General features: G+C 36.3%; 1 protein-coding gene across 1 annotated transcript in view; it reads left to right on the top strand.

Moving 5' to 3' along the window:
- LAMA2 (laminin subunit alpha 2) overlaps window positions 1-13,118 on the top strand; it is a 588,138-nt gene that overhangs the window by 420,142 nt on the left and 154,878 nt on the right. Inside the window, exons 32-33 of the mRNA XM_024759015.1 lie at window positions 223-357; window positions 12,143-12,267. Of these exons, the coding sequence (XP_024614783.1) occupies window positions 223-357; window positions 12,143-12,267 (260 nt within the window). The remainder of the gene's footprint in view (window positions 1-222; window positions 358-12,142; window positions 12,268-13,118) is intronic.

Genomic DNA, 13,118 nt, shown 5'->3' with positions numbered 1-13,118 from the left:
TTCCTTTGCTAAAGTCTGATGACACAGACACTGCTTGTATACTCTATGGACCAGGCAGAATACACATTAGGAATCAAAAGTGACATTCATTGTTTCTAAGTGGTGTTGCCTTTACTGCTGATGGGGGGAAAGAAATCCTTCTTTTTAACTACTGAAGAACCCAAGTGTTACTAAAGAAAGATTTCCAAGTTGGCTGTCCTAATTGGCTTCGTTTTCTTTCAGGCATGCATGCCAGGATTTTATCGACTGCGTTCTGAGCCAGGTGGCCGTACCCCTGGACCAGCCCTGGGCACCTGTGTTCCATGTCAGTGTCATGGACACAGCAGCCTGTGTGACCCTGAAACCTCCATATGCCAGGTATTCGTCTGAGCCTTTCTTGAACAAAGCCCATGTGCTCATTTCTCTTTACACATATTCATATACTGAGTGCAGAGGTCAGCTAACCTGCAGGGGACTTAACGTGTGTGTGTGTGTGTGAAACAAAACGTGGGAAAAAAATACATTTACCATATTATGCGTTTTTTAAAGTAATTAAAAAGTTACAACTGGAAAAACCACTGCTCATGTCAAGAAATAGTATATTATTATCAACAGCATCGTAGACAAATACCAGACAACACAACGATTTATTTAAAAATCACATGAGGGTTTTTTTCTGATTTTAAATAAAAATAAGCTCTTCGTAAGACATTTGGAAGTCATAGAAAAGTGTTAAGGAAAAAAATAAAAGTCACCCCAAATTGAACATAAACATTTAATATTTTATGTGTTTCCCACCAATTTTATGTATGTGTTTATAAAGAAGATTTATATGACACCATAGGTGTAGTTTTATGTTCTGCATTTTAAAAAACGTACATATCATGAGCATATTATGTTGTTAAATAGTCTCTAAAATCTTTACTGTCTTTGATTTGATATCCCATAATTTAACCATTTCTTTAAAGCAGTTTACTGCTCTTATTTTCTTGTTGTTGTTATTACATTCCTGCTAACACCCTACTCTGTCACCCCTGGAACAATCAGGACTGTGGAGAAATTCAGGTTTCCTGTGTCACCACTTAGGGTCCCCAGACTCTAGTCCCCGGGCAACTCTGGGTGTCTCCTCTGCTGAACTCATTTCCCACCTCTCCTCGTCTCCTGAAACTCTTTCATGGAGCTTTGTGGAACTCATGACCAGACATCAGCAAAATCCCCTACATAATCTCCCTCTTCTTTTGAGGTCCTCTTTATTTGCTCAAACTGAAACCTGGTTTCCCAACACACTACTCCCCTGGCAGCGGTCTCAAGTGGAAGCCGCTGTTTTTTCTCACACTCTTCATTTCCCTGAGCCTGAGGGCGGGGCTGTGGCCCTGCTCCTCGCTGCCACTTTCAGGTCATCCTTGTTTTCTCTTCTGTAACAACACCTAGCTTTGAATCTCAGGTCTCCATCCATTTGCCCACTACACCTGCTTGTTGAAGCCATTTACTAACCCTCAGGTCACCCACCTCATTCCTTGAAGATCTTTCCTTTGTATCATTGCTGTTCACTGTAGCACCACTCCTATCATAATTCCTGGTGATTTTGATGCCCATAAAATGGACTCTTCCCATGTCTTGTCCTCACTCCATGAGCCTGTCTGAGAACTTGTCATTACCAGGAACTGAGTGCCTCTATAGTCTCAATGTCAACTATCCTCTCTTTGACCACCGTTTCTTTTCTTTCCAGTTCACTTCTTCTTAGTACTTCAATGTCAACATTTTGCCTCATCATCGACGCTCACATTTTTATCATTCCTTATGTTTCTCATGCCCTCACTTTCTTAACCAGCTTAATATTCATGACCCTTTTTTTTTTTCTGGCTGCGTTGGATCTTCGTTGCTGTGCACAGACTTTCTCTAGTTGCGGCGAGTGCAGGCTTCTCGTTGCGGTGGCTTCTCTCGTTGCGGAGCACGGGCTCTAGGCACGCAGGCTTCAGTAGATGCAGCACACAGGTTCAGTAGTTGCAGCTTGTGGGCTGTAGAGCACAGGCTCAGTAGTTGTGGCGCATGGGCTTAGTTGCTCTGCGGCATGTGGGATCTTCCTGGACCAGGGATCGAACCTGTGTCCCCTGCATTGGCAGGCGGATTCTTAAGCACTGCACCACCAGGGAAGTCCCATGACCCTTCTTTAATATCACTGCTTTGTAATGTTCATTTCTCTTATTACCACTCCTTTACTTATGTTTACTCAGTGAATTCCAACTCCGGTTAAATCCTACTCCTCCAATACCTATGCCTTCTAACCTGAAAGTGGCTCTGGAAAATAGTCGACTATGCTGACTAGTCTCACCTTTTGTTCACTATCATTCACTTCAAAGGGAACCTTTATTCTGCTCTTCCATCATGCCACGTTTCTCCAGTCCACTGCCTGTCTCACATTCCTGCGTGATAATTTCCTACCTTCTCATCCCTCTTCAAATCCCAAACCCTTCCCAGACCCATTTCCATCCTTACTTTCAGTTGATGGCCTTGTTTCTTCTTATTTCACTGAGAAATTAAAAACAATCAGAAGAGAACTAACCCAAGCTCCCACTAACACATGCACCTACCTTTCTGCATCTGTGTGCAATTACTCTGGGTTTTCCACCAATTTGGATGAACTGTTCTTGTTTGTAGAAAAGACCAACTCTGCCACCTATGCTCTAGATCCCAGCCCTCCCTCCCACTCAAGGACATCACTCTGGCCATGCCTATTCTCCCCTCCCTTCTGAATCACTTTTTGGTACTTCTTCTATCTTAAAAAACATAAACAAACAAACAAATAAATAAATCTCTCTTGACTCCACTTCCCCTCTTGATTTTTACCACTTCATTCCTCTCCTTTCACATAGAGAAGAGTTTATACTCTTGTCTGCAATTTCTCTCCTACCATTCTCCCTTGAACTACTAAAATCAGGCTTTTCCTCCACCACGATATGCAGACCAGCTACTAGTATTCAGCTCTTCACTGTACTTGATTTATCAGCAGCATTTGCTCCTCTGAAGCAGCCGTTCCTCTCAAAGCTTTTGTTCAGTTTGCTTTTCTGGACATGGTAGTCTAGGGTTTTTCAAGCTAGATGGCTGCTCCTTCCCAGTCCTCTTTGCTGTTTTCTCCTCATTACCTGAAATCAATATACTGGTATTCCTAGGATTCAATCCTTGGAGCAATTTGCTTGTCTGACTACACTCATTCTCATGGCGATCTCACCCAGGCAATGACTTTCAATATCTATACTGAGATCTCACAATATTTACCATTATTTCTATGATGAAATTTTAGATCCAACTCTTTAATATTTCCAGAATTTATTATAATGTGGGGAGATAATTTTCCTTCAATATGTTACTTTAAATAAACATTTATTTGTTAATATTTCCTTTTCTCCTTGACACATTGTGGTATCTGAATATATACACATTTGTTTTGTTCATTTTAAGATATATTTAAAGAATCATCTATTCTTTTCTGCTTACCTTTTATTTCCTATTATAATGTTCTGATTCCCTTCATTTTATAGTACATTATAAATTCTGGTAAAGCAAGACCCTTTACTACTCTCCTTTTCCTAATTTTCTTAACTTGATGTACTCATATATTTTTCCAAATGACATTTTGATTCATTATTTTAATCTCTTCCCCAAAAAATATTACTGGAATTTTTATTGAAAATGCATTAAAGCTGTTTGTAAAGAATTACTATCTTTACACTATTCAGCTATCCTCCCTAAACCCAGGAATGATACTCTTCTCTATTCAAACATTTTATGTCTCACAGTTTTTACTGTTATCCATATGGGCTATGCATTTGTTATGTTAAAATTATTGCCATTTATCTTACGTTTTCGTTTTAATGGTGAGCGTTACATTTTTTTGTTTCAGTGTATTTATTAACTGGTCATTACTGGTAAATATTGACAAAATATAATTTTTACGTGTGTTTGATATCCAGCCACTTTTTTTCTGCTTCTAGAAGTTTCTTGCTTGATTCTTACAGTTATTTTTATATTTACAACAATAATATTTGCAATAGTTATAATTGTGTCTTCCTTGCCAGAGCTATATCTAGTATAATAATTTCATTTTTTGCATTGATTAAGTCTCCCAAAAAATGTTAAATAGGAGGGTAGTCAGCTTCCTATCTTATTGCTGATTTTAATATGAAAGCCTCAGGTCTTTCACCACGAACTATGATGCTGGTGATTAGTTTAAGGTAAATATTTTTTATCATGTTAAGAAAACTTCTTTTTATTCCTGACTTCTTAAAGATACCTTCTTTCAATCAAGGCAGAGTATGGAAATTTATCATATGCTTATTTGTGAGGACTGGAGTGGAGGTGAAGGTCTTACCCATCCTTAAATTCTTGAAATAATCATGATTTGGTTTAAGTGTAGCATTTTTTTCACCAATCTATTGGCTTGTAAAATTCAATAGATAATTTCAGGAATGTGGTTAACATGCATTCTTAAGTGGGAATTAAATGCATTTTTCTTTCTTATGCAATCGTCGCTGGAATTTTTAATAGTAATGTCACTCCATATGAATAATTTAGAAGCATTCATAAAATATACAGTTTACTTTCATTTTTATTTAGGATAAAAAGTTGCTGTCATTATATTGTCCTGTTTTGACCAATAGGCTATTATATCTATTTTTGTGCCTTAAGGATCCTTATTAGAGGTCTATTTTCTGAGATATCCCTAGGTGAAGTAAAAAATACATACATAGGTGCATCACACATGCACAGCTAGTATAAATTGCTGTGCTCTGAATTTTTATATTTTCCTTCAGGGAACTTATAACTTCTGAATTTAGACAACTTTGTTTATCTTTGAAACAGCCCCATGAGGCAAATAGAAAATAGCTATTATTACTCCGATGCTATAACTGAGGCAACTGAAGCATACTGATTTCTTTACTATTTGTACTGTGTTTCCCAGTTTAATATCGTATCCACTACACAGTGCAATGCCCTCTATGTTGGTATAGTGGTTATAAGCATGACTCTGATCAGACTGCCTTGATTCAAATCCTGGCTTCATCCCTTTTGGGCTCTGTGGGCCTAGTCAATTTATTTAGCCTCAGTGGTGTCTTAATTTCCTCATTTATAAAATGAAGATAAGAATAGTACCTACTCAGAGTTTTTCTGTGGATTCAGTGAAATACTAGATAAAAGGCTTAGAACATTAATTAGCTTGTGATAAGCTCTGTAGTGGAAGTGATAGCTATGATGATTGGTGATGATAAAGATGATCATTACCATACATGTTAGCCACTATTTATAGTCTAAGAACCAATCAGATGATAAATAAGCAAAAATTAATGTAAAAACCACCGTTATATCCAGCGCTATGCTAGATTTTCTCACGTTTTCTTCTTTTTTCTTTATTCCTTTCTTCAAAAATAAGGGGTAGAGAAGAAACGAAACTATAGAAAACTTCACAGGCTAGGCATTTCAACTGTTAAATAAAACCCACATCATTTTGTAACTATTCTCTTCATAATTCCTCATGACACTTACAAGAGAGCTGTTGCTTCTTTGTAGGTGCTAATAAATCCTACACACAGGCATGTGATTACCAATAGCTCAGTGACCATTACCCCTTAAGGAAAATTTTCTTCAAAATGGAGGAGTAAAACCTACATGATATTGAACCCCAAGCCAGAAGGGGGAGAAGAGGTAGGTGAATTAATACTAATCAGTACACACATACACACACATACACAAGCACATAGATAGATAGATAGATAGAGTTTTCAGAGTTTATATAACACACACATCTATGCCTATATTTATTTATAAACATATATATTCTCATTTAATTATCACTATAGCTCTATAGTCAATATTATTTCTCCTATATTTTACGTGGGAAAATTGAAGTCCCAGCTAGTGCAAATAACTTCTCAAGACCAAATACTTTGTGGAAATATTATTTTCACTCTGTCACAATTCTTATTTTAAAATGAAAAGGATAAAATAAATCTCTATCATTGATCTGCCCTGTTGTCTGTAACATTGTCAGTATCTGTGGTTAATCAATTAGCTATATCCTCAGTAAATAATCTCATAGCTATAATCTACTGTATTTAAGGTGCTTTATAAACCTTATCTTATTTAATCTATCTGACCTCTTACCAAGATAGGAATTATTAGCATTTCATTATAACTCTGAAAATTAATCCTAAAAAAATTTAACTTACAGTGCCTTGGCTGAAAAGCATTAGACTCGGGTTTCAAATCCACTGCAAAATGGTACCTGGAGATTGTGAGAGAGAGTAATCATACTTTTAACTGATTAAATGAGTTTGATTTGAAGGTCCAGGTGAATTATACCCTAGAATACTGATGGAATCTGCAGTGTGATTAAGAGCCATATATGAAAAATATTTGCAAAATCATAAAAATATAAAATTTGTCACAGGATGGAAAGCAGTGAAATGTCATTCCAAGTTTGTTTTTTTTGTTTGTTTGGTTTTTTTTTTTGTGGTATGCGGGCCTCTCACTGTTGTGGCCTCTCCAGTTACGGAGCACAGGCTCCGGACGCACAGGCTCAGCAGCCATGGCTCACGGGCCTAGCTGCTCCGTGGCATGTGGGATCTTCCCAGACCGGGGCACGAACCCGTGTCCCCTGCATCGGCAGGCAGACTCTCAACCACTGCACTACCAGGGAAGTCCCACTCCAGGTTTTATAAAGGAAAGTATTGTAGAATATGAGAAACAGATTGAGTTCGATCTCCAGTGAAACATAAACAGTGCTTATTAGGAATCAGAATAGGTTCCCTCAAAACAAAACATATCAAACTAATTGCTAGAGTTACTATGTATATAATATCTGAGACTCTAGGTCCCTGAATCTCAGTATAATTTCAAATTCATCAGACAGTGTGATAAATCATATGTCAAATTTAGTAAAAATGGTAACAGCTACCATGTGTCCAACCTTATATATGTACCAGAACCAGGGCTTGCCACTGTAGATAGATCTTTTCTCATTTATTCTTACAGTAAATTTATGAGACAGACAGGATTATTTCTTCTAATACAGTTGATGAACTGATGCTGAGAGAAATTGTATAATTTGCTTAAGTCATAAGCCTATAAGGGTTAGATCTATGGTTCAAACTCTGGTTTGTTTAAATAGGCATTTGATAGAATGTTTCATTATATCCTCACAAACATGGTTGAAAATATGGGTCAAGTGGTAATCAGTTAACAGAAGTTAGAAGTTGCTGAACAGCCTGACCTTGAATAAGCTCTAGAGATGTCTCCAATAATGAGGCATAGGATTTGTGCTTGACCCTGTCATGTTCAAAATCTGTATCAGTGATTTGGATGAGATCTATCAAATATTCAGATGATGTAAAGCTAGAAGTTAGACCTACTGTATTGAATGGTGGTCAAGAATCAAAAAGAGCCTAGCAGGTGGAACTATGAGCTACAATTAACGAGATGAAATTAATAGAATAGGTTTTGAACTTAGGTAGGCTCACTTGTTTATTCATCCTTGAGGCATTTGTTAATAAGTATTTCCAAAGTTCAGGCACTGTGGTGGGTGCTGGGAGAATAATGATGAGGAATGTGTGAACATTGCCCTCTAGGAGTTTATATTCTAGTGTTTAAGTGAAAGAACAAAGGAAATGACACATAGTAGCAATTTCTGTGAAATAGGAGTTCTTACTTGACTACAGATTCCTTTGTACAAGATCAAGATCAGGGAAGGAAGTACATTAAATATATTTGCAAAATTTATAATCTCTATTTTAAGAGAAATTCTGAGTAACCAGGGTTGTTAGCTGTTTAGCTTGGGGAAAAGAAAGATATTTAGATTGATAAAAGATTTAGGAAATAATAGTATTCTTTAGATATTTGAGGACTTTCCCCAGGAAATGGGAATTAGACTTAATCTGCATAGCTTCAGAAGGCTGAATTTGGATCACTGACTAGAAATTAGAGTGAAACAAGTTTTCATTCAGCATAAGGAAAAACTTTATAGCTTGTAGTTACACAAGATGAAAAGGGCTGCCTTATAAGAATCCATGCATTTAATAATATGTCAAGGAATGTGTAGAGGCATCCCTATAAGGAAAGAAGGTTGAGTAACTTCTCATCTTAGTTTTAAGATACCAAATATAAATATAATATTCATTTGATCTAGTGGAAAAGTATATACCACCAGTTTTCCCATGTACAAAAAACAAAAACAAATGCCATATATTCTAATCTACTATTGAAAAGATAGTAGCACATATTAATTTTGAGATAATTAAACTTCTCATTAGGCGTCTAAAATATAAAAATTGTTCCTAAAGATTAATATCTATACAAGAGAAATATCATGTCCACTATTTCAGAGCAGACAGGAAAGTCATACGAAAGGTCGATGTCAAAAAGTTTCAAAAATAGCATCATGATTTATGTGCTGTGTTTGTGGACCTAACAGGGACATTTGATTCCGTTAACCAAGTTTAGTATGTTAGCAGCCCTGTGAAAGATTGACTGTCCAAAGAAAGTTAAAATATTTGCTTTCTCTGTGAAGAAATTATACAGAGTTGTAGATATAAAAGAGGCAAACCATGTTTTTCAAGCTCTGTATTTTTAGTAATGATTAGCATTATTGTTTTGATTCGGTTATCAGTGTTATAGGAGGTTACATAAAATAACTCATGCAGTTAGTTTCTTTACAAAGGCAAAAGCTGACAATTATTGTTCTAGATTCCATGTATTTTGGGGCGTATGTTCTTAAAACACTCCCCAGTTGACACTTATTCATCATTTGGCACCTTGCTGAATGATTTGAGACTGCAATTCATAGATAATTATTTTATCTTGGAACCGTTATCGCTCACCATGCTACTGTTAAATATGGAATGGCTATTTTATTGCTAAAATACAGTGGTTCCTTTGGATGATTGAATAAGAGAGGATTATGGTACTTAAATCAATATCCAAATACGACAAATCGTCTTTCCCTGCTAACCACCTTTCTGCAAAGTCATCAGACTTGAAGCTTGGCCTTTTTCATCTTAAGAAGCCTGACCAGTTTCCTCTATAATACCTAGAACATGCATTCATTTATGCAGTCATTCAAAATAGTCATTGAATGTCAACATATGTCAGTCGCTGTGTTGAGCTAGATGGAGCATTTAGCCCAGACTTGGGGCATCAGGGAATGTTTATTAGAGAAAGCAACAGTGAAAATGAGAGCTGAATGAATAGGTGTTAGCCAGGCAAGAGGAGGAAAAACATTCCAGAACAAAGGATTTGCATATGAAAAGTCCTAGAGGTAAGAGAGAGCACTGCATAATTTGAGAATTTCAGATGGCCGCATATGGGTTTAGCATAGAGTGCAGTTTGCAGTGGCTAGACAGAAGGCTGGAGGGGTACACAGAAGCCAGATTATAAAGGTCTTCCTTGCCATGCCTGAGAGATGATAGTGACCTCAAAGGAAATGGGAAATGCAGGAGTATTAGCAGGTTTCAGAAGAGATGAGCTTGATTTTTGTCATCTCAAATTCAAATGCTTTTGCATTATGCAATAAGACCTAGCTAAGAAGCAATTAGAAGCATAAGTCGGGAACTCATTAGAGATAGATATCTAGGCAGAATATATAAAATTTAGAGTTTGGGGTACATAGAAGATAGCTGAAGTTCTAGTAACGGTTAAAATCACCAAGGTAGAAAATGTAGGAAAGAAAAGAGATAAGAGCCAAAATTAGAATCAAGGACCCCAATCTTACTCAACAGAAAGGGGAAGGAGAATCCATGAAGGAGGGTTAGAAAGAGTAGCCATAGAGGTAGGAAAACAATCTACATACTGTACTATTAAAGAACCCATAGGAAGAGAAAATTTCAAAGAAAGAGTGGCCAGAAATATCAGCTGCAGCAGATAATTCCTATATCATGAAGACTGATTATTGTCAGTAAATTTTGATTTAGCAACAAAGATCTTATGCATGAGTCTGGACTTATCTTTCAATAGTGAAATCAGAAGCCTGTTTGGGGGAGGGGAATAGATAAGTTAGGAGTCTGGAGTTAACATGTACACACTACTATATATAAGATAGATAAACAACAAGGACCTACTATATAGCACAGGGAACCATACTCAATATCTTGTAATAACCTATAATGGAAAAGAATATATATATACATATATAAATATATATACATATATATATAGAGAGAGAGAGAGAGCCTGTTTAAAGAATGAAGAGGTGAAAGGGAGATGAGGAAGTAGAGACCAGCAATGTAAACAATGCTTTTAGAAAGCCTATCAAACAAAGGATGGAAGTTGTCCAGAAACCCCAGAGATTTTTTTAAGATAAGAAAAGCTTGACCAACCTCAACTGTCAATGGAAATAAGCCATCAAAGAAGGAGAAAATGCAGGTGCTGGAGGAAATGGGAGGCAGGAGGGCCTTCTTCCTAAACCAGAGTTTAGGAAGAGAGAAGCTTTAGACAGAGAACAATACACCACTTCTTGTGGACAGAACTAAATGTCGAAGGGATGGAAAGTAATGTAGACAAGACGGTGTGCTGTTTGGCAGGAAGCTAAGGGAACACCCAATGAAGGCTTCCTTTTCCCTGAAAATAGAGGGCTAACATCCGCTGAGAGTGAGGTGGGGAATTAGAAGATTTGAGATTTGCATCCTATCATATAGAAAACTGGATCCATTTAAGAGTGAATTATAAAATCTATCTGTAAGTAACACAATGTGTTTTCAAATATAACAACAAATAATGAAAAAAAAAACCCACGGTATTCTAAAATTCATTGTGATAATGGCATGGTTTCTCCCCAGAGAGTAACATAAACATAAAAAAAGTCAGAGGAAGAGACTTCAGTTATTGTTTGTGGTGAATGACCACACATACCATACCAAACACTGGCCATTAGATGACCCATGAAAAATAAATATGTTCTTCTAGATTAATTGAATAAAGCAAAGAGCACAGCATATGGAAAATTTACTATAGAGCCCACAGGTGGCTATGTGGTTCCAGCTGAGCTGATCAGGAGATGGGTTCACTAGCATATATATGCATGTATTTTGTTACTGACATTTTTGCTTCTTAACCTTTTAAAAAATACTATTTATAAGAAATTACCCTTCTGACCATTCCAAATGTAGTTTTATAAAATCAAGCTAAAATCCAACTCTAAATTCCCTCTATTTCTTCCTTTTTCTCAACTCCTAAAGTCAACTGTCCCATTTCCAGTAAATTCCACATTTCTTATTTGCCATGTTTCTTATTTGCCATTTTTAAAAATTTTTCCAAAAGTGGAAATAAATTCTTATAGGTTAGAATATTATTTTACCTTTTCCCTCATTTGATTCTTCCTGGTGCCTTTCTCAGTACCTGGCTTGTAGCTCTTCCTAAGTCCTTATTGCGTGAATAATCGCTAAATATATTGTTAAATAAAGTTCCACTTTGTGAGAATTTTAATTTCAAAACTGTTTACACAATATTCTGAAACTGTGCTCATTTTCTTATGGAAGTGTCTTAAAGCATATTACCCAAGTGCCTCTTACTATGCAAACATAAAAAGAAAATATTGACTTGAGATCCCTGGTTTTAGGTTGGGTCCTCTCTATCTATAAAGAATGATCAACATTTGGCAAGAATTATGTGAATAACATTCTTAATGTGGTAACTAGGCTGACTTTTTTTTTTTTTTGCTATTCCTGCCTCTTAAACTATTTATGTTTTCCACCTTGGTTCGGTTTCAAATAGCCCACTGATGGGTATGCCCCAAGGCCCCAGGATTTTTAGCACTTTTTTTAAACACCTTGTAGAGAAGAAATGTAAATAGCCAGATGCTACAATAAATTTTAGAAATTTGTGAAGTCTATTCCCCAGATTAGAGTAAGAGAAAAACTAATGCAGAGATTGATGTAGGGAAAAGAGAACAGAAACTCTTGTCAGTATAGCTACAACAGCCCAGTATTCGTTTCTCAAATCAAAGAGCTTCTTTAAAAGTATGTGTCAATATGTTTAAGAGCTGAGTTCTCTCTCAATGATATGTGCGCGCACATGCGCATGTGTGTTCACAGGAGCACACAAACGCGTAGGTGGGGAGCTGTATGATAAATTACATTACTTCGTTAATTTAAAAACAAACATCCCTCTTCCTTTACAGAATTGTCAACATCACACTGCTGGTGACTTCTGTGAACGATGTGTTCTTGGATATTATGGCATTGTCAAGGGATTGCCAGATGACTGTCAGCAATGTGCTTGCCCTCTGATTTCTTCCAGCAACAAGTAAGATTGTGAAATATTACCATGTTTCCCAATCAGTAGCACCATCTGCGTAGCACATGGGCTTTCTATGATTTGGCTATTCTTTTCATGTCGACAAAAATCTCAATTTAAGATAGAGTTTTTAAACAATATAAAAACATGACAAAAGTGAGCACATAACCCTCTATGGTTCATTTTTCTTTTAAAACTCTGTCCCAAGTAAATAATGCTTATTAATTAAAATGTAAATACCAACATTAACTTATATTTATGAAATAAATAATATATGTACAAATGTGCATAATTTTATAAATTTTTAGAAAGGTCTAGTGTTTGCATATAGTTCTGCCATAAATTCAGCTATGAAGGATTGATGCGTATTATATAAATTTTGTAGCTGTTTCCATTCATTTTATGTGTTTAATTCATGATTGGTAAAGAATTATGAAGGAAATAATTGAAAAATAATGTTGTTAAAGCAGGGGGACTTATTGTTATACTCCAGAGTAAGTCAATATCTCCCAGAATCACAACCCCCTTTCTGTTAAGATAGTCTGAGCTTGGTACCATGGAAACACAGCCATAAGTGGAAACAAACGCTGGCATATTTTATTTTAGTGCTGTCAGAACATTCTGCACTGTTTATGTATTGATGAAAACCCCTAGGTGTTTTCATTACCTTTTTGCTAAGGCTATCTATACTTTCTGCTAAGTGATTTATAGACATCAATCTCTACATTGTAGGGCATTTATTTCTCTAAGAATTTGCTTTTGAAAAGAATGTAGGGCACTTTGTTCAGAATTAGAATCCTGGACACCTTATCTTGAGTGTATAAGAAGCACAAAGCAACTCAGATGAAGAACTATTTCCA

Source organism: Neophocaena asiaeorientalis, unplaced genomic scaffold (assembly GCF_003031525.2).
Source record: "Neophocaena asiaeorientalis asiaeorientalis breed wild unplaced genomic scaffold, Neophocaena_asiaeorientalis_V1.1 scaffold5, whole genome shotgun sequence".
NCBI classification, from domain to species: domain Eukaryota; kingdom Metazoa; phylum Chordata; class Mammalia; order Artiodactyla; family Phocoenidae; genus Neophocaena; species Neophocaena asiaeorientalis.
Note: the sequence above shows the minus strand (reverse complement) of the source record. Positions and strands in the feature narration are given on the sequence as shown.